The sequence below is a fragment of the Panulirus ornatus genome, chromosome 16 (genome assembly GCF_036320965.1).
Source record: "Panulirus ornatus isolate Po-2019 chromosome 16, ASM3632096v1, whole genome shotgun sequence".
NCBI lineage: Eukaryota > Metazoa > Arthropoda > Malacostraca > Decapoda > Palinuridae > Panulirus > Panulirus ornatus.
Genome location: NC_092239.1, coordinates 40,373,574 through 40,396,410, shown reverse-complemented (window position 1 = coordinate 40,396,410; position 22,837 = coordinate 40,373,574). Strand labels below are relative to the sequence as shown.

The 22,837-nt window shown below is 40.6% G+C and overlaps 1 protein-coding gene across 1 annotated transcript in view; it reads right to left on the bottom strand.

Moving 5' to 3' along the window:
• Vps13D (vacuolar protein sorting 13D) overlaps positions 1-22,837 on the bottom strand; it is a 772,012-nt gene that overhangs the window by 145,022 nt on the left and 604,153 nt on the right. Inside the window, exons 63-64 of the mRNA XM_071670877.1 lie at positions 15,192-15,338; positions 14,827-14,999 (exon numbers count right to left, since the gene is read on the bottom strand). Of these exons, the coding sequence (XP_071526978.1) occupies positions 14,827-14,999; positions 15,192-15,338 (320 nt within the window). The remainder of the gene's footprint in view (positions 1-14,826; positions 15,000-15,191; positions 15,339-22,837) is intronic.

The window sequence follows — 22,837 nt, the reverse complement described above, 5'->3', positions numbered from 1 at the left end:
TGTGGTTTCAGAAGTGGTAGAGGATGTGTGGATCAGGTGTTTGCTTTGAAAAATGTATGTGAGAAATACTTAGAAAAGCAAATGGATTTGTATGTAGCATTTATGGATCTGGAGAAGGCATATGATAGAGTTGATAGAGATGCTCTGTGGAAGGTATTAAGAATATATGGTGTGGGAGGAAAGTTGTTAGAAGCAGTGAAAAGTTTCTATCGAGGATGTAAGGCATGTGTACGTGTAGGAAGAGAGGAAAGTGATTGGTTCTCAGTGAATGTAGGTTTGCGGCAGGGGTGTGTGATGTCTCCATGGTTGTTTAATTTGTTTATGGATGGGGTTGTTAGGGAGGTAAATGCAAGAGTTTTGGAAAGAGGGGCAAGTATGAAGTCTGTTGGGGATGAGAGAGCTTGGGAAGTGAGTCAGTTGTTGTTCGCTGATGATACAGCGCTGGTGGCTGATTCATGTGAGAAACTGCAGAAGCTGGTGACTGAGTTTGGTAAAGTGTGTGGAAGAAGAAAGTTAAGAGTGAATGTGAATAAGAGCAAGGTTATTAGGTACAGTAGGGTTGAGGGTCAAGTCAATTGGGAGGTGAGTTTGAATGGAGAAAAACTGGAGGAAGTGAAGTGTTTTAGATATCTGGGAGTGGATCTGGCAGCGGATGGAACCATGGAAGCGGAAGTGGATCATAGGGTGGGGGAGGGGGCGAAAATTCTGGGGACCTTGAAAAAATGTGTGGAAGTCGAGAACATTATCTCGGAAAGCAAAAATGGGTATGTTTGAAGGAATAGTGGTTCCAACAATGTTGTATGGTTGCGAGGCGTGGGCTATGGATAGAGTTGTGCGCAGGAGGATGGATGTGCTGGAAATGAGATGTTTGAGGACAATGTGTGGTGTGAGGTGGTTTGATCGAGTGAGTAACGTAAGGGTAAGAGAGATGTGTGGAAATAAAAAGAGCGTGGTTGAGAGAGCAGAAGAGGGTGTTTTGAAGTGGTTTGGGCACATGGAGAGGATGAGTGAGGAAAGATTGACCAAGAGGATATATGTGTCGGAGGTGGAGGGAACGAGGAGAAGAGGGAGACCAAATTGGAGGTGGAAAGATGGAGTGAAAAAGATTTTGTGTGATTGGGGCCTGAACATGCAGGAGGGTGAAAGGAGGGCAAGGAATAGAGTGAATTGGAGCGATGTGGTATACCGGGGTTGACGTGCTGTCAGTGGATTGAATCAGGGCATGTGGAGCGTCTGGGGTAAACCATGGAAAGCTGTGTAGGTATGTATATTTGCGTGTGTGGACGTATGTATATACATGTGTATGGGGGGGGTTGGGCCATTTCTTTCGTCTGTTTCCTTGCGCTACCTCGCAAACGTGGGAGACAGCGACAAAGTATAATAAATATAAAATAAATAATAATAATAATAATAATAATAATAATAATAATAATAATAATATATTATAATAATAATAATTCATTTTTTTTTTTTTTTTTGCTTTGTCGCTGTCTCCCGCGTTTGCGAGGTAACACAAGGAAACAGACGAAAGAAATGGCCCAACCCACCCCCATACACATGTATATACATACGTCCACACACGCAAATATACATACCTACACAGCTTTCCATGGTTTACCCCAGACGCTTCACATGCCCTGAGTCAATCCACTGACAGCACGTCAACCCCGGTATACCACATCGATCCAATTCACTCTATTCCTTGCCCTCCTTTCACCCTCCTGCATGTTCAGGCCCCGATCACACAAAATCTTTTTCACTCCATCTTTCCACCTCCAATTTGGTCTCCCACTTCTCCTCGTTCCCTCCACCTCTGACACATATATCCTCTTGGTCAATCTTTCCTCACTCATTCTCTCCATGTGCCCAAACCATTTCAAAACACCCTCTTCTGCTCTCTCAACCACGCTCTTTTTATTTCCACACATCTCTCTTACCCTTACGTTACTTACTCGATCAAACCACCTCACACCACACCTTGTCCTCAAACATCTCATTTCCAGCACATCCATCCTCCTGCGCACAACTCTATCGATAGCCCACGCCTCGCAACCATACAACATTGTTGGAACCACTATTCCTTCAAACATACCCATTTTTGCTTTCTGAGATAATGTTCTCGACTTCCACACATTCTTCAAGGCTCCCAGGATTTTCGCCCCCTCCCCCACCCTATGATCCACTTCCAATTCCATGGTTCCATCCGCTGCCAGATCCACTCCCAGATATCTAAAACACTTTACTTACTCCAGTTTTTCTCCATTCAAACTTACCTCCCAATGGACTTGACCCTCAACCCTACTGTACCTAATAACCTTGCTCTTATTCACATTTACTCTTAACTTTCTTCTTCCACACACTTTACCAAACTCAGTCACCAGCTTCTGCAGTTTCTCACATGAATCAGCCACCAGCGCTGTATCATCAGCAAACAACAACTGACTCATTTTCCAAGCTCTCTCATCCACAACAGACTTTATACTTGCCCCTCTTTCCAAAACTCTTGCATTCACCTCCCTAACAACCCCATCCATAAACAAATTACACAACCATGGAGACATCACACACCCCTGCCGCAAACCTACATTCAATGAGAACCAATCACTTTCCTCTCTTCCTACACGTACACAGGACTTACATCCTCGATAAAAACTTTTCACTGCTTCTAACAACTTGCCTCCCACACCATATATTCTAAATACCTTCTACAGAGCATCTCTATCAACTCTATCATATGCCTTCTCCAGATCCATAAATGCTACATACAAATCCATTTGCTTTTCTAAGTATTTCTCACATACATTCTTCAAAGCAAACACCTGATCCACACATCCTCTACCACTTCTGAAACCACACTGCTCTTCCCCAATCTGATGCTCTGTACATGCCTTCACCCTCTCAATCAATACCCTCCCATATAATTTACCAGGAATACTCAACAAATTTTTTTTTTTTTTTTTTTTGTCGCTGTCTCCCGCGTTTGCGAGGTAGCGCAAGGAAACAGACGAAAGAAATGGCCCAACCCCCCCCCCCATACACATGTATATACATACGTCCACACACACAAATATACATACCTACACAGCTTTCCATGGTTTACCCCAGACGCTTCACATGCCTTGATTCAATCCACTGACAGCACGTCAACCCCGGTATACCACATCGCTCCAATTCACTCTATTCCTTGCCCTCCTTTCACCCTCCTGCATGTTCAGGCCCCGATCACACAAAATCTTTTTCACTCCATCTTTCCACCTCCAATTTGGTCTCCCTCTTCTCCTCGTTCCCTCCACCTCCGACACATATATCCTCTTGGTCAATCTTTCCTCACTCATTCTCTCCATGTGCCCAAACCATTTCAAAACACCCTCTTCTGCTCTCTCAACCATGCTCTTTTTATTTCCACACATCTCTCTTACCCTTACGTTACTTACTCGATCAAACCACCTCACACCACACATTATCCTCAAACATCTCATTTCCAGCACATCCATCCTCCTGCGCACAACTCTATCCATAGCCCACGCCTCGCAACCATAAAACATTGTTGGAACCACTATTCCTTCAAACATACCCATTTTTGCTTTCCGAGATAATGTTCTCGACTTCCACACATTCTTCAAGGCTCCCAGAATTTTCGCCCCCTCCCCCACCCTATGATCCACTTCCGCTTCCATAGTTCCATCCGCTGCCAGATCCACTCCCAGATATCTAAAACACTTCACTTCCTCCAGTTTTTCTCCATTCAAACTCACCTCCCAATTGACTTGTCCCTCAACCCTACTGTACCTAATAACCTTGCTCTTATTCACATTCACTCTTAACTTTCTTCTTCCACACACTTTACCAAACTCAGTCACCAGCTTCTGCAGTTTCTCACATGAATCAGCCACCAGCGCTGTATCATCAGCGAACAACAACTGACTCACTTCCCAAGCTCTCTCATCCCCAACAGACTTCATACTTGCCCCTCTTTCCAAAACTCTTGCATTTACCTCCCTAACAACCCCATCCATAAACAAATTAAACAACCATGGAGACATCACACACCCCGGCCGCAAACCTACATTCACTGAGAACCAATCACTTTCCTCTCTTCCTACACGTACACATGCCTTACATCCTCGATAAAAAATTTTTACTGCTTCTAACAACTTTCCTCCCACACCATATATTCTTAATACCTTCCACAGAGCATCTCTATCAACTCTATCATATGCCTTCTCCAGATCCATAAATGCTACATACAAATCCATTTGCTTTTCTAAGTATTTCTCACATACATTCTTCAAAGCAAACACCTGATCCACACATCCTCTACCACTTCTGAAACCACACTGCTCTTCCCCAATCTGATGCTCTGTACATGCTTTCACCCTCTCAATCAATACCCTCCCATATAATTTACCAGGAATACTCAACAAACTTATACCTCTGTAATTTGAGCACTCACTCTTATCCCCTTTGCCTTTGTACAATGGCACTATGCACGCATTCTGCCAATCCTCAGGCACCTCACCATGAGTCATACATACATTAAATAACCTTACCAACCAGTCAACAATACAGTTTTGGAAGGAGGTAAATAAAGTGCGTAAGACTAGGGAGCAAATGGGAACTTCAGTGAAGGGGGCTAATGGGGAGGTAATAACAAGTAGTGGTGATGTGAGAAGGAGATGGAGTGAGACTATTATTTTTGTAATTGAAAATGCCAGTACATACATAATAATTCATATGTGGCAATAAATTCAAACAATAAATAAAAATGCACTAAATCTGAAACCCTCTTGACATAAAAATAAGTTTCTAAATCTTCAGCAATACTATGGAACATAACAAAGTCAATCAGACATAAATATATGAAATCCCAGCGAGGAAGCTAGACTGGAAGCTAGACTAAGAATTCAGTGCTATATACTAACAGAAGAAACAAGAAACATGCAAGGAACAACTACAGAAACATTCAAAAGACATGAGATGAAGCTGCAATCAATCCCAAATGAAACCAGATTAGATAATTATGTATTGCAGTGGCAGCTGGGAGGAGCAATCTCATTCATCAATGATGACATATGGTAAACATCATGCACTAGCCCTAACATCATGAAAAATCCCTGCCAAAGGTACTTGAAATAACTGGTTATTAGTTGATTATTCTTTTTTTTTTTCAAACTATTCGCCATTTCCCGCGTTAGCGAGGTAGCGTTAAGAACAGAGAACTGGGCCTTTGAGGGAATATCCTCACCTGGCCCCCTTCTCTGTTCCTTCGTTTGGGAAAAAAAAAAAAAAAAAAAAATAATGAGAGGGGAGGATTTCCAGCCCCCCGCTCCCTCCCCTTTTAGTCGCCTTCTACGACACGCAGGGAATACGTGGGAAGTATTCTTTCTCCCCTATCCCCAGGGAGATTATAATATCACCTTTTTTCCACTGATTTTTGTGCTGTATAACTTGTGATAAGTAATCTGAGAAGCATCTTAATTAACTAAACGTGTTAATGCATATGATGTAATTCTATTCTATATCATATTCATTTTTTGAGCATAAATCATCATACTAGAAATAACCAAATGTTTTTTCTTTTGTATATCAAATGAATTTTTCTTTTGATATCATTTAGAAATAATAATCTTCTGTGAGGAAGCATCTTAATCAACTAAACTTGTTAATACATATGATGTAATTCTAAACTATAGCATACTTTATTAGTGAATAATAGAGCAGCAACTGTAATCATGATCAGTGAGCCCTTTTTACAGTAGCATGTAAGAATATATCTATGTCTGAGATGACTATCATAAGAAAGAGAGGTTCAACTCCAAGCAGTGTCCTTATTCTAAGTAATTCCTTAATTTCTGGGAAGACATATTTTCAGACGTATGGTAAATATCATGCACTAGCCCTAACATCATGGAAAAACCTTGCCAAAGGTACTTGAAATAACTGGTTATTAGTTGATTATAATATCACCTTTTTTCCACTGATTTTTGTGCTGTATAACTTGTGATAAATAATCCAAGAAGCATCTTAATCAACTAAACTTGTTAATACATATGATGTAATTCTAAACTATATCATATTCATTTTTTGAGCATAAATCGTCACACCAGAAATAACCAAATGTTTTTCTTTTGTATATCAAATGAATTTTTCTTTTGATATCATTTAGAAATATTAATCTTCTGTGAGGAGGCTTACAGGTGAGTAATCAACAAAGGAATATGGAATATTAAGCACAGAAATAGCAGTTCCACAGATGCCAAAGTAATTTCTCTAGCTGAGTAAGTAACTTTCATATACTGTATAATATCTAATTCTGTGTAGCATACTTTACCAGTGAATAATATAGCAGCAATTGAAATCATGATCAGTGAGCCCTTTTTACAGTAACATGTAAGAATATATTTATGTCTGAGATGACTATCATAAGAAAGAGAGGTTCCTTATTCTAAGCAATTCCTTAATTTCTGGGAAGACATATTTTCAAAAGTTAAAGTTAATATGTATCCTTTGTAGGAACTTATTCACACAGTTTTTGTGTAAAACTGATGCCTTACAAGTCAGATGATTAAAGGTAAAGTAGTTTGAAAAATACTTGTTCTTAAAGAGGTGTGGCTTAAAGTGGTACTAATGCCAACCATACTCCATCGATATTATTGATCACTAGAAGCTGATGAAGCTACTGTACATGAAGGTGTAATAGTGAAAAAGCCAGCCTGAGTTATAGAGTATAATCAGCAAATTTGCATCATTAATAAATGTGATAAGCCCATTAACATCAATGAAAGTGTATGCAAAACCAAACAAAGGTAAATAAATGGTAAATAGTAAGGACCAACAAAGGACCACTATCGCTTGACTTTAGGAAACTTCTCATTCACCAAATAACTGAATGGCCTGATATGGAAAGTCACAGTGTAATGGCAAGTTGCTTTGTGGATACACATCTCACTTGTTTATTGGAAAGACAGTGCCTTAAGAGTATTCCTCCCACAGCAAATGTACAGGAACCATGACTAAGATGTCAGATATGTATGATTACTACTCTAAGACCAGAGAAAAGGAGGCTAGTACTTATCATATTTGCAGTTGTGGGATGTTAGTTTTAGCATAACCCCATGCTTTCTTGACTATCACACCCATATGGTTACTACATGTGTGGATTTTTATGAATGAAACAATCTTGTGCTTGTAGCTGCACAATCATTTTTAGGTTTGAAGCAACCAGCTGACAAATAAACATTGCTGTATTTGAAGTATTGATCAATGTTTCATTTTCATAACTGAAAATACGATATAAATTTCATAAGAGATGCGACAAGACTATTATTTTTGTTATTGAAAATGCCAGTATATAAATCATAATTTCATATCATACTCAATTTATAAACAATAACTTTCACAAAATCATTCTCAAAGTTGTAATAGAAAAATAAATTTGCAGCATCAGTTTTATATACCTTACGGTATATAAAATACCTTAGGAAGAGAGGAAAGTGATTGGTTCTCAGTGAATGTTGGTTTGCAGCAGGGGTGCGTGATGTCTCCATGGTTGTTTAATTTGTTTATGGATGGAGTTGTTAGGGAGGTGAATGCAAGAGTTTTGGAAACAGGAGCAAGTATGCAGTCTGTTGTGGATGAGAGAGCTTAGGAAGTGAGTCAGTTGTTGTTCACTGATGATACAGCGCTGGTGGCTGATTCGGGTGAGAAACTGCAGAAGCTGGTGACTGAGTTTGGTAAAGTGTGTGAAAGAAGAAAGCTGAGAGTAAATGTGAATATGAGCAAGGTTATTAGGTACAGTAGGGTTGAGGGACAAGTCAATTGGAGGGTAAGTTTGAATGGAGAGAAAATGGAGGAAGTGAAGTGCTTTAGATATCTGGGAGTGGATCTGGCAGAGGATGGAACCATGGAAGCAAAAGTGAGTCACAGGGTGGGGAAGGGGGCGAAGGTTCTGGGTGCGTTGAAAAATATGTGGAAGGCGAGAACGTTATCTTGGAAACCAAAAATGGGTATGTTTGAAGGAATAGTGGTTCCAACAATGTTATATGGTTGCGAGGCGTGGGCTATAGATAGAGTTGTGCGGAGGAGGGTGGATGTGCTGGAAATGAGATGTTTGAGGACAATATGTGGTGTGAGGTGGTTTGATTGAGTAAGTAATGAAAGGGTAAGAGAGATGTGCGGTAATAAAAAGAGTGTGGTTGAGAGAGCAGAAGAGGGTGTTTTGAAATGGTTTGGTCACATGGAGAGAATGAGTGAGGAAAGACTGACAGATAGGATATATGTGTCAGAGGTGGAGGGAACGAGGAGAAGTGAGAGACCAAATTGGAGATGGAAAGATGGAGTGAAAAAGATTTTGAGTGATTGGGGCCTGAACATGCAGGAGGCTTGCAAGGAATAGAGTGAATTGTAACGATGTCATATACCGGGGTCGACGTGCTGTCAATGGCTTGAACCAGGGCATGTGAAGCATCCAGGGTAAACCATAGAAAGTTCTGTGGGGCCTGGATGTGGAAAGGGAGCTGTGGTTTCAGTGCATTATACATGACAGCTAGAGACTGAGTGTGAACGAATGTGGCCTTTGTTGCCTTTTCCTAGCGCTACCTCGCGCACATGCGGGGGGAGGGGGTTGTCATTCCATGTGTGGCTGGGTGACGACGGGAATGACTAAGGGCAGACAGTATGAATTATGTACATGTGTATATATGTATATGTCTGTGTGTGTATATATATGTATACATTGAGATGTATAGGTATGTATATGTGCTGTGTGTGGACATGTATGTATATACATGTGGATGTGGGTGGGTTGGTCCATTCTTTCATCTGTTTCCTTGCACTACCTCGCTAAAGTAGGAGACAGTGACAAAGTATAATAAATAAATAAATAATGTATATTTACACTATAGTATATCATATTTTGTTGCTGTCTCCCCCATTAGTGAGGTAGCGCAAGGAAACAGACGAAAGAATGGCCCAACCCACCCACATACATATACATATACATACACGCCCACATATGCAAATATACACACCTATACATTTCAAGGTATACATACATATACATACACAGACATATACATATATACACATGTACATATTCATACATGCTGCCCTCATCCATTCTCGTTGCTACCCTGCCACACATAAAATGGCACCCCCTCCACCCACGTGCATGAGGTAGCACAAGGAAAAGACAACAAAGGTCACATTCATTCACACTCAGTCTAGCTGTCATGTGTAATGCACCGAAACCATAGCTCCCTTTCCATATCCTGGCCCCACAATCTTTACATGGTTTACCCCAGACACTTCACATGCGCTGGTTCAATCCATTGACTGCACATTGACCCAGGTATACCACATCGTTCCAATTCACTCTGTTCCTTGCACGCCTTTCACCCTCCTGCATGTTCAGGCCCTGATCGCTCAAAATCTTTTTCACTCCATCTTTCCAACTCCAATTTTGTCTCCTAATTCTCCTCGTTCCCTCCACCTTTGACACATATATTTTCTTTGTCAATCTTTCCTCACTCATTCTCTCCACATGACCAAACCATTTCAATACACCCTCTTCTGCTCTCTCAATCACACTCTTTTTATTACCACACATCTCTCTTACCCTTTCATAACTTACTCGATCAAACTGCCTCACATCACATACTGTCCTCAAACATCTCATTTCCAACACACCCACCCTCCTTCGCACAACCCTATCTATGGCCCACGCCTTGCAACCATATAACATTGTTGGAATCACTATTCCTTCAAATATACCCATCTTTGCTCTCCGAGATAACCTTGTATGTTTTCACATATATTCATGTGTGTGTGTGTGTGTGTGTGTGTGTGTGTGTGTGTGTGTGTGTGTGTGTGTGTGTGTGTGTGTGTGCATGTGTATTTATGAGAGAGTCTCTGCATGTTAGAGTGAGACAGAGTGAGCAAGGTAGGCAAAGGTAATGGGATGGCTACTTGTGTGTTATGGGGAGAAAGTCTTACACTTGTGATTCTCTATCTTTTACCCTCATATATAGGTAGTACATCTTTACTCCTATGAATGTATGCATACACACACCACAGTCTAAGCCAAGATGAACACCTGAGTTGGGTGTATGCCAAGTACTGCACCCCAGATTTGAACCCATGCACGTCTAACCCTATGTTGGCCTGTACAGACTTGCAGTTAGTAACACTAACCACTATACCACAGAGGCCAATGTGGTGAGTAAGAATACAAGTTTGAGGAACCTTCACATCTGGCAGCAATAATTCATAATGATAAAGCCTTCATGAGTTAGCTATAGGTGGTACAGATACACATTTGTATTCAGAACACTACATTTTCAAGTAAAAGAATAAGAATTCTAATGTATAACCACTGTACATACATGCTGATATTATTTGGGTGCTGAAGATTGAGTGTGAGAATGTAAACTGTGCACTTCAGCACCTAACACGAATGCCACGACTGATAATAAAGGCACATGGACATGAGTTTCCTTAAAGACCAAGAACCCTGAAACACACCAATCACAACAAGGGGAAGTAAGGTATCAACCTATGGTGGAGCTGTTCAAGTGGAGTAAGAAAAATGAGTGATGATGACTAGGAAGCAGTAGCAGTTGGTGGTGGAGGTGGCAGTACTCCTGGGTGTTCAGCAGAAGCAAACATGCAAGGCTTGGGTCCTTTTCATGTTCACTGAGAACCACACTCTGATTCTCAGTGATGGAAAAGGAGGAAATAATCTCTCTGCTTCTATCTCACCACAAGAGGTGTTGCTGTTCACACTCATAAACAAGGTCTACTGCTGCATATACACAAGGTATAAGATATATAATTCTTAAGTTGAGAAGGAGGAGGAAAAGTCCTATGAAGTTACAATGACAGTGCTATGCAATTATTTCCTATCTAACATAATATTTCCTAGGGATATGTTGTGGCAGTGGGCCAAAGCAAGTATAAGACAACTGACAGATATGTGTTAAGGTTATGCCAATGAGGAACTACTTGTGAATTTTGAGACAAAAGAAGATGAGTACTTTAGGTAACAAGGTGGAAAGGATGGAAGCATTGCAATTTTGCTGAAGGCAGCAAGAGCACAAGAAGCTGTAGATTTGCAAATGAGGTCAATGGGACAGGGTAACTCAAACGCAGATGTGAATTTTTTCAAGGTAACTAGTAAGATCTCAAGGGAGACATGAGTCAGACAACAGTGGGAACAATGAGAGGAGAGACTTGAGAAAATCTTCTAACTGTGGGAGGGTTAGACACACCATAAGAAATAAAAAGTGCAGTATATGTGGGCGAGTTGAACAGTTTTCAAACCAAGTGTTGCAGTCAAAACAGAAAAATACAACTCAGATAAGTACATCTAGATTCACTCAAAGGAGGCAAAATTTTAATTTCTGAGGCAGAGAAAGTGTGAGCAGTGGAGTTAGACAAGGTGATGATGAAGAAGTGAGTAATTCACTTATACAGGTTGAGAATCCATTATCTGAAATTCTGCAAACTAAAGTAAACTTCCCAAGCAATGCAGGTCTTGCCTAAAAAGCCCAACCAAGGAATATTTTGTAGGTAAGTAAAACTGTAAAAATGGTGTGATGCTAACAGCAATACCTGGCATCTGTTTTTGTTGTTTATTCTGGCATAAGATGGTGCAACTATCAGCTGTCATCTGCCTGTCATGTACTTAGTCTACATGTTTGAATCTTCACCATGGCTCCATGAGGAAGGAAAAGCTCCTCTTCCCAAAAAGCAAATCCAGATATAAGGGGCCCTTACATAACAATGGGATATGCTCCCAGTGACCTGTCATTATTGCAGAATGTCACCTTATGAGTAAATGTACCCCAATTTATGGGGGCATTACATTTTAAACAAAAAATTTCCCAACCTAATTCTCATATATGGACTATACCTAAAGCAGCTTACCATCAATATACCACACAGTCATGATGTATAACAGACTCTGGTTCAGCAAGTTTTCCATTTTACTTGTAAATCAAACAATACTTTCTATAAATACTTGAGTAACCAATGACTTAAAATTTTATGGCAAACTATCCTTTATTTATCATATATCACAAATGACAGTCGACTACAGCTTTTCAAAGGTTCAAGAACACTGAAGTAACTGAGATTTTCTTACTATTCAAAAGACAAAACTTAGATACAACAAGAATAAACTATTTACAATTGCAAGCAAATTATATAAGTTGAAATATTCATAATGAGTATGGTATGGGACCACATCTGAGTTACCATGGAGTGACAAGCATCATACAGCAAAAGCACTGCTTAATGTGGTTTAAGAGGAAATTCACACCTCTATCACCAATATGAATAAAAAAGTGACTACATCTTACCTATTGACATAGCTACATTTATCCTCAACTGCATGGGTAAGTTGCATTGTCTGATGGTGACCACACTGATATTTGGTCATCAACCTAAACCTTTAAAAGTCTTATTACAGACACTTTTGGAATGCCAATTTCATTACAGTGAGACTTATGAAAGATCAAAAAGATAATGTAGGTATTGTACCAAAGCTAAAATACAGTTATTCTCTGGTGGAAATTGCTTTATATGGGGCACTGTGCTTCAACTTCATTTCCCACAAAGCAACACTGCTTCCTTTCTGACAATGGGCCTGTTATTTTCCTGAAGTACAGTTCTCCATTGATAACTTGAAAGATCTTTCAATAACATTATGGTAAAGTTATCTGTTAACTTTTGAAGATAAATGTAGGCTATTTCGTTACCACTCCCATCACCACTTCAATATGGCGCATCTTCATAACTCACCACAGTTCAGATTAAACTCATGAGCTCGGGTTGGGCACCATGTTCCTCAGGTGCAAGTGCATTGCATGCAACCTTGTTCCTCAGGTGCAAGTGCATTGCATGCAACCTTGTTCCTCAGGTAGTGGCTAGGAGCCCTGTTTCTCTGAGATTTGTTCATATACCTTCATATCATATTCTTTTGTCATTCCTCTGAGCAGGTCTTGGAAAAGATATGAAAACTTGGATAGATGTTCTTTTATTTTTCCTGAGTAATGAAGATTTTGCCTAGCCTACAGTACTATTATGAATCAACATTACTGCAGTACATTCTCACTCATCTATCAGTCATCATACACACTGGCTGTATTTGGAGCAGTGAATACCACATTTGCTTCTTCCTAAAGAATACTGCTTCCTAACTGACTACTTGCCTATTGTTTTCCTAAAGTACAATTCACTGTTAATAACTAACTCACTTATGCAATGTTTCAATAACATTATGATCAAATTATCAGAATGCTTTTATAAGTAAAGGAAGGTTATATTTTGTCAACACTAATGCAACCACTTCATTCACCAAATTACTCACACATTACTTGATAACTCAATGCAGCCTGAAATTAATTCACTTAAGTTTGGGTTGGCAACATGTTCCTCTCGTGTATCCTTGTTCCTCAGGTAGATCAGGCTAAGAGCACTGTTCCTTTAAACTTTGTTTATATACTGTTATGTAATACTCTTTTGTTATTTACCCTGAATACATCTTGTAAAATACACCAATTACTTGTGAAGATGTTTCACCATTTTTCCTGTGATTTATGAAGATTTTGCCCTTTCCAAGGTACCACTGTGGATCAACATTATTACACTACATGATAACTTATGGATCAGTCATCACACACATTAGCTGTCAGTGGAGCAGTGTAAGCTACCTTTGTTTCCATCTAAAGAACACTGTTTCTCCCAAAAAACAGGGCTTCCCTCAAAGGATCACTCCTGCCCCCCCCCCCCCCCTGTGGGACTATTAATTTCCTGGTGCATCTCTCTGTTCATACCTCAAGTAAGAATGCAGGTGATGATGGTTTGAGGTACATGGTGGTGGAATGGGATGAGGAGGAGTGAATGTGGAGTGAATGTCTGTAAAGCCTTCCAAAGTAAGTTTATCCATTCAAGGGTGTGATAATTATATTTGATGATGTATCTGGCCATTAAATCACTTATTTCAACATTTTCAGGTTTGGTAGACCTCACTTTTATGGCACATTAGGAATAAGAAAATTTGTTCTTCCATATGTGGTGACCATCAATAACTGAAATACAATGAGAATCTAATGTGAATAGAACCATGGAAATGGAATTGAGTCATAGGGTGGGGAAGGGGGTGAAGGTTCTGGGAGTGATGAAGAATGTGTGGAATGAGAGACATTATCTCGGAGAGCAAAAATGGGTACGTTTGAGGAAATAGTAGTTCCAACAACATTACATGGTTGTGAGGCATGGGCTATACATAGGATTGCATGGGGGAGAGGGGGGCGTGTTGGAAATTAAATGTTTGAGGACAATATGAGGTGCAAGGGGGTTTAATCGAGTAACGAAAGGGTAAGAGAGATGGGTGGAAATAAAAAGAGTGTGGTTGAGAGAGCAAAAAAAGGTGTGTTAAAATGGTTTGGACGTATGGAGAGAATGAGTAAGGAAAGGTTGACAAAGAGGATATATGTAACAGAGGGAACAAGGAGAAGCAGGAGACCAAATTGGAGGTGGAAGGATGGAGTGAAAAAGATTTTGAGCGATCAGGGCCTGAACATAGAGAAGGGTGAGAGGTGTGCACAGAATACAGAATTGAAATGATGCAGTATACTGGGGTTGATGGGCTGTTAATGGACTGAATCAGGGCATGTGAAACGTCTGGATGTAAACCATGAAAAGGTGGGGTTTCCCATTTATTACTGAGACTAGATCTACTTTTGCCAGAGAGAGAAAGACTCTCTCTTTAGGCAGACAGACTTCATTCAGGAAGAAACAAATGAAAATTCTCTTATCTTTTACCTTGTTGCATTGACTGATGTGGCAGCAGCAAGCATTCGTCTCATGTCGTACTGATGTTCCTCCACTTTCTCTAGTTCAGAATCTGATTGATCATAACCTGCCATCAAAAGCAGTCTAAACAGCAGCATTTCCTCAAGGGTAATGGTCAAATTCTTCATTGTCATCATCAGGTTCTGTTAAGAAGTCAAAAATACAAGTAGATTTTCAATAAGAAGGCTGAAACATTCCAGTTACCTGATTACAAGGAAAAAACATAGGCAGTGCATCTAGATAATGTTACCATATGTGTTTACAGGTAATGTTATAAAAACTATATATCACAATTCATAAGGCCATGTCAGCAGCAAGTTAGTATAATAACTTACTTTAAATATATAAGCATTGGTGCAAGATGACAGGACTTGATGTGCAGTTAGATAAATGGCAGGAAGATGGCGTGTGTCATCATTCTTACTCTGAGGGGTTACATACAGTACCACAGGACACTGAGCTGTAAACAACTGATTATCCACCTGATTTAAGTAAAAGGAAATACAGCATTAGAAATGTGAAAGGAATATACATTTGTAAGGCATATCAATATACGCAAAGGAATCTCACAATAATAAAGCCATTTCATGTTCTGTTCCTGTTGCTACCTCGCTAATGTGGTAAATGGCAAACAAGTACAATATGAAAAAAGATATATATATTGCAAGAGGCCACAGTGGTGTGCCTGATCTTGCATGTGCATATAACCACGAGGAAAATGAAATGTGATAAGTTCCTAAGTGCACTTTTGTGTCACGGTCACATCTTTAGGGAAGATACAAAAATGAAATAGAAGACATAAAACAGTCAGGTGATATGCAAGGAAGAGACACAGCTAAGATGCTATTAGTAAACAGGTGTTACCAGATGTTGGTGTTCGGGTTGGTGGTGTTCGGCTCTGGCATCATACCTGTCATAAATCTATATTCAGTGGACAGGAAAGGGAACTGTTTACAAATCTGCCCTAGATGAAGCAGACCTTCACTATTCTTAATGTTACAATTCTTTGTGTACTCAATAATAGAAGATTCAATATCTGTCATGGTAATGGAGTTACAGTTGATAACTGAATTAGTGTTACTCCAGCCAATACAATGGTCATAATTTTTAATATAATTAAAGAGAGCATTCGATTCTTGTCCTGTTCTTATACTATATTTATGCTGCTTAAGTCTAGCACAAAGATCCTTACCAGTATACCCAATGCAAAACATCTCCCTCCTGATGCCCCTAAGCTTATCAAACTGTCTCTCAGAGTTTCTAATGAGACATCCTCCACTCAGGTCAAGCTGATTGCCCTCCTTGCTGCTAATTCTTGCTGAGAAAAATGCGGATGGTTTCTGCCCCCTTCTTGTCTGCTTGTGATGGGATAGCTCTTGGATCAGGAGAGACTAAGGAACTCATCCTCCAAATATGAGGGTTAACATCAACACTTCAGGATGCAGGCCATCCTGTGACATTCCTATGGATACCTAGTCATGTCAGTATCTCGGGGAATGAGGCAGCAGGTGGCCTTGCCATGACTGGCTGTAACAAGGCCATACCTGACTACAATATACCTCAAACACTTCTACAGCTTAGGACCCAAATTTGCCAAAATCAGAGAGAAGCTTGGGATGCAGCCATCCCCCTGGACTCCTCACCCACTTGGCATGATACCCTCCATGAACTCTCTGACCTATGGGAAAGGATCACAGAAAAGGGATGTGATTGCTGCCCGTATCATCATCAAATACAACTTTGCTTGGCAGATTGGCATCCCTGCCTCTCCCAAGCACGTTGTGCACCACTGTCCACTACCTTCTGAGATGTCCCCACACACAACACTTCCATGACACCTGCCAAACCACCACTCCATGATCCCTTGATAGAGACACAAAGCTCTTCACCATACTGGCCAGATATCATGTAAACAATGCTGATGTGTTGAAGGAATGTTCTTCCTTCATTAGGCTTTAGCAAGCCCCATTGTTATATTTAAATGTACTTGTGGCACTTGCCAGATGCTTCTGATAGTACTGTATAGGGGTACCTAATGACAACACTAAGATCCCATTCCTCTATCAAGGAATAAAGTATTGAAACTGAAACTGAATTGAATGAGCCTTAGAGGGAAAAATCCTCACCTGGCCCCCTTCTCTGCTCCTTCTTTTGGAAAAATATAACAGAAAGGGAGGATTTCCAGTATATGTGCATATATATATATATATATATATATATATATATATATATATATATATATATATATATATGCAGGGGGCTGGAGGGAGTGGGGGTCTGGAAATCCTCCCCTCTCATTTTTAATTTTCCAGAAGAGGGAACAAAGACGGGGGCCAAGTGAGGATTTCCCTCAACGGCTCAGTCCTCTGTTCGCAACACTACCTTGCTAATGCGGGAAATGGCGAATAGTATGAAAAAAAAAGAAAAAAAAGAAAATTATCCCTAAGGTAGGGGAGAAAGAATTTTATCTCCATATTCCCCATGTGTCACAGAAGGCAACAAAAGAGGACAGGAGTGGGTGGCTGGAAACCTTCCCTTTACTGTATTTCAACTTCTAAATGTGGAAACAGAAGAAGCTAGGCAGGAAATGCTCATCCTCCTCAAAGCTCAGTTTGGGGTGTCTGTATGTGTGTGGATGTAACCAAGATGAGAAGAGAGGAGAGACAGGTAGTATGTCTGAGGAAAGAAACCTGAATGTCCTGGCTCTGAGTGAAATGAAGCTCAAGGGTAAATGAGAAAATTGGTTTGGAAATGTCTTAGGAGTAAAGTCAGAAATTGGCGAGAGGACAAGAGGTAAGGAAGGGGTAGCACTACTACTGAAGCAGATGTGCGAGTGTGTGAGACACTGTAAGCAAGGAAATTCTAGCCTGATGGGGTAAAACATAAAAGTGGATGGAGAGAGATGAGTGATTATCATTGCTTATGTGTCTGACCATGCGAAGAAAGATCATGAGAGGCAAGTGTTCTGGGAGCAGCTACGCAATTGCAAGCAGTTTTGGTGTACATGACTGGGTCTTAGTGATGGTTTATCTAAATGTGAAAATGGCAGTTGAGGGTATAATTGGTTCACATGGAGTATTCAGTGTTATGAATGGAAATGGTGAAAAGCTTGTGGAGTTGTGTGCTGAAAAAAGACTAGTAATTGGAATACCCGGTTTAAAAAGAGAGATATACACAAGAATACGTATGTGAGTAGGCGAGACGGCCAACAGGCATTATGAGATTAAATATCAATTGACAAACATGTAAAAGAGAGATTTTGGGATGTAAATTTGCTGACAGGGGCAGCTAGTGGATTTTCTGACCGCTATATCTTGCAGAGGCAAAGTGAAGTATTGAAGAGGTTTTTAAAAAAGAGGAAACAATGTCAGGGAGATGAGAGTCGTGAGAGCAAGTGAACCTGGATAGAAGACTTGTGCGAAGCAGCAACTGAGTGTAGAATGGCAAAAGGTGAGTACAAATATGGTGAAGGGAGAGGATGAGGAATGGAAGGCATTTAGGGAAGCAGCAATGGCAAGTGCATGAGATGTATGTGGCATGCAAAAATTGGGATGAGGGCAGATTACAAAGGGTAGGAAGTAGTGGGATGAGGAAGTAAAGTTGCTAGTGAGAGAGAAAAGAGAGGCATTTGGGTGGTACTTACAGGGAAGTAAAGCAGATGATTGGGACATGTATAAGAGAGAGCAGCAAGAAATCAGGAGGAAGATGCTGGGGTTCAAAAAGGGGGCAAATGAGGGTTGAGGTTAGAGTATCATTAAACTTGAGAGAGTATCATTAAACTTTTGGGAGCATAAAAAGATGTTTTGGAAGGAGGTAAATAATGTGTGAAAGAAAAGAAAACAACTGGAAAAGAGAACAAAAGGTTATATCGTTGAAGAGAGCAAAAAGGGAAGTGATAAAGTGATGAAGAGATGGAGTGAGTATTTTGATGGATTGCTAAATGTGTTTGATGATAAAGTGATAGATGTAGGGTGCTTTAATCGAGGTGGTATGCGAAGTGAGAGAGTCATGGAGAGTGGTTCGGTGAAAACAGAAGAGGTGGTGAAAGCCTTCTAGAAAATGAAATATGGCAAGTTGGTGGGAGTGGATGGTACTGCAGTTAAACATATTCAGAAAAGGGGAGACTGTGTTGTTGCTTGGTTGGTAAGGATATTCAATACAAGTATGGATCATGATGATATACCTATGGATTGGTGGAATGCATATACAGTGCCACTGTATAAATGCAAAGAGGATAAAGGTTAGTGTTCATAACAAAAAGGTTTAAGATTATTGAGTATACCTGGTACATTGTATGAAAGGGTATTCATTGAGAGGGTGAAGGCATGTACAGAGCATCTTGACTGGGTTGGAGCAATGTGGTTTCAGAAGAGGTAGAGGATGTGTGGATCAGTTGTTTCCTTTGAAGAATGTGTATGAAAAATACTTACAAAAACCACAGCTCCCTATCCACATTCAGACCCCACAAAACTTTCCATGGTTTATCCCAAACGTTTCATTTGACCTGATTTAGTCAATTGACAGCAGGTCAACCCCAGTATTCCACATCATTTCAATTCACTCTATTCCTTGAATGCCTCTCACCCTCCTGCATGTTCAGGCTCCTGATCACTCAAAATCTTTTTCACTCAATCCTTCCACCTCCACTTTGGTCTCCCACTTTTTCTGGTTCCCTACACCTCAGACACATATCCTCCTTATCAACCTTTCCTCACTCATTCTCTCTATATTTCCAAACCATTTAAATTCACCATATTCTGCTCTCTCTTACCTGCAGAAGTTGGTGACTGAGTTTGGAAAAGTGTGTGAAAGGAGAAAGTTGAGAGTAAATGTGAATAAGAGCAAGGTTATTAAGTTCAGCAAAGTTGAGGGACAAGTTAGCTGGGATATGTTTAAATGGAAAAAACTGGAGAAAGTGGAGTGTTTTACAAATGTGGGAGTGGACCTGGTAGCAAAGGGAACAATGGAAGCGGAAGTGTCATAGGGTGGTGGAGAGGGCGAAGGTTCTGGAGGCAATGAAGAATGTGTGGAAAGAGAGAAAGTTATCTCGGAGACCAAAAATGGGTATGTTTGAAGGAATAGTAGTTTCACTAATATTATACGGTTGCGAGGCATGGGCTATAGATAGGGTTGTACAGTGGAGGGTGGATGTGTTGGAAATTAATTGTCTGAGGACAAATATGTGGTGTAAGGTTATCTGATCAAGTAAGTAATGAAAGGGTAAGAGAGATGTGTGGTAATAAAAAGAATGTGGTTGAGAGAGCAGAAGAGAATGTGTTAAAATGGTTTGGACATAAATGCTACATACAAATCCATTTGCGTTTCTAAGTATTTCTCACATACATTCTTCAGAGCAAACACCTGATCCATACATCCTCTACCACTTCTGAAACCACACCGCTCTTCCCCAATCTGATGCTCTGTACATGCCTTCACCCTCTCAATCAATACCCTCCCATATAATTTACCAGGAATACTCAACAAACTTATACCTCTGTAATTTGAGCACTCACTCTTATCCCCTTTGCCTTTGTACAATGGCACTATGCAAGCATTCCGCCAATCCTCAGGCACCTCACCATGAATCATACATACATTAAATAACCTTACCAACCAGTCAACAATACAGTCACCCACTTTTTTAATAAATTCCACTGCAATACCATCCACACCCGCTGCCTTGCCGGCTTTCATCTTCCGCAAAGCTTTTACTACCTCCTCTCTGTTTACCAAATCATTCTCCCTAACCCTCTCACTTTGCACACCACCTCAACCAAAACACCCTACATCTGCCACTCTATCATCAAACACATTCAACAAACCTTCAAAATACTCACTCCATCTCCTTCTCACATCACCACTACTTGTTATCACCTCCCCATTAGCCCCCTTCACTGAAGTTCCCATTTGTTCCCTTGTCTTACACACTTTATTTACATCCTTCCAAAACATCTTTTTATTCTCCCTGAAATTTAATGATACTCTCTCACCCCAACTCTCATTTGCCCTCTTTTTCACCTCTTGCACCTTTCTCTTGACCTCCTGCCTCTTTCTTTTATACATCTCCCACTCATTTGCATTCTTTCCCTGCAAAAATCGTCCAAATGCCTCTCTCTTCTCTTTCACTAACAATCTTACTTCTTCATCCCACCATTCACTACCTTTTCTAATCTGCCCACCTCCCACTCTTCTCATGCCACAAGCATCTTTCGCACAAGCCATCACTGCTTCCCAAAATACATCCCATTCCTCCCCCACTCCCCTTACCTCCTTTGTTCTCACCTTTTTCCATTCTGTATTCAGTCTCTCCTGGTACTTCCTTACACAAGTCTCCTTTCAAAGCTCACTTACTCTCACCACTCTCTTCACCCCAACATTCTCTCTTCTTTTCTGAAAACCCCTACAAATCTTCACCTTCGCCTCCACAAGATAATGATCAGACATCCCTCCAGTTGCACCTCTCAGCACATTAACATCCAAAAGTCTCTCTTTCGCGCGCCTATCAATTAACACATAATCCAATAACGCTCTCTGGCCATCTCTCCTTCTTACATACGTATACTTATGTATATCTCTCTTTTTAAACCAGGTATTCCCAATCACCAGTCCTTTTTCAGCACATAAATCTACAAGCTCTTCACCATTTCCATTTACAACACTGAACACCCCGTGTATACCAATTATTCCCTCAACTGCCACATTACTCACCTTTGCATTCAAATCACCCATCACTGTAACCCGGTCTCGTGCATCAAAACCACTAACACACTCATTCAACTGCTCTGAAAACACTTGCCTCTCATGATCTTTCTTCTCATGTCAAGGTGCATGTGCACCAATAATCACCCATCTCTCTCCATCAGCTTTCAGTTTTACCCATATCAATCTAGAGTTTAATTTCTTACACTCTATCACATACTCCCACCACTCCTGTTTCAGGAGTAGTGCTACTCCTTCCCTTGCTCTTGTCCTCTCACTAACCCCTGATTTTACTCCCAAGACATTCCCAAACCACTCCTCCCCTTTACCCTTGAAATTTGTTTCACTCAGAGCCAAAACATCCAGGTTCCTTTCCTCAAACATACTACCTATCTCTCCTTTTTTCTCATCTTGGTTACATCCACACACATTTAGACACCCCAATCTGAGCCTTCGAGGAGGATGAGCACTCCCCACGTGACTCCTTCTTCTGTTTCCCCTTTTAGAAAGTTAAAATACAAGGAGGGGAGGGTTTCCAGCCCCCTGCTCCCTTCCCCTTTAGTCGCCTTCTACAACATGTGAGGAATGCGTAGGAAGTATTCTATCTCCCCTATCCCCAGGGATATATATATATTTTATTTATTTATTTTGCTTTGTCGCTGTCTCCCGCGTTTGCGAGGCAGCACAAGGAAATAGACAAAAGAAATGGCCCAACCCACCCCCATACACATGTATATACATACACATCCACACACGCAAATATACATACCCATACATCTCATTGTACACATATATATACACACACAGACACCTACATATATACACATGCACACAATTCACACTGTCTGCCTTTATTCATTCCCATCGCCACCTCGCCACACACGGAATAACATCCCCCTCCCCCCTCATGTGTGCGAGGTAGCGCTAGGAAAAGACAACAAAGGCCCCATTCGTTCCCAAATGACATGTCTCTCAACCCTACTGTACCTAATAACCTTGCTCTTATTCACATTTACTCTCAGCTTTCTTCTTTCACACACTTTACCAAACTCCGTCACCATCTTCTGCAGTTTCTCACACGAATCAGCCACCAGCGCTGTATCATCAGCGAACAACAACTGACTCACTTCCCAAGCTCTCTCATCCACAACAGACTGCACACTTGCCCCTCTTTCCAAAACTCTTGCATTTACCTCCCTAACAACCCCATCCATAAACAAATTAAACAATCATGGAGACATTACACACCCCTGCCGCAAACCTACATTCACTGAGAACCAAT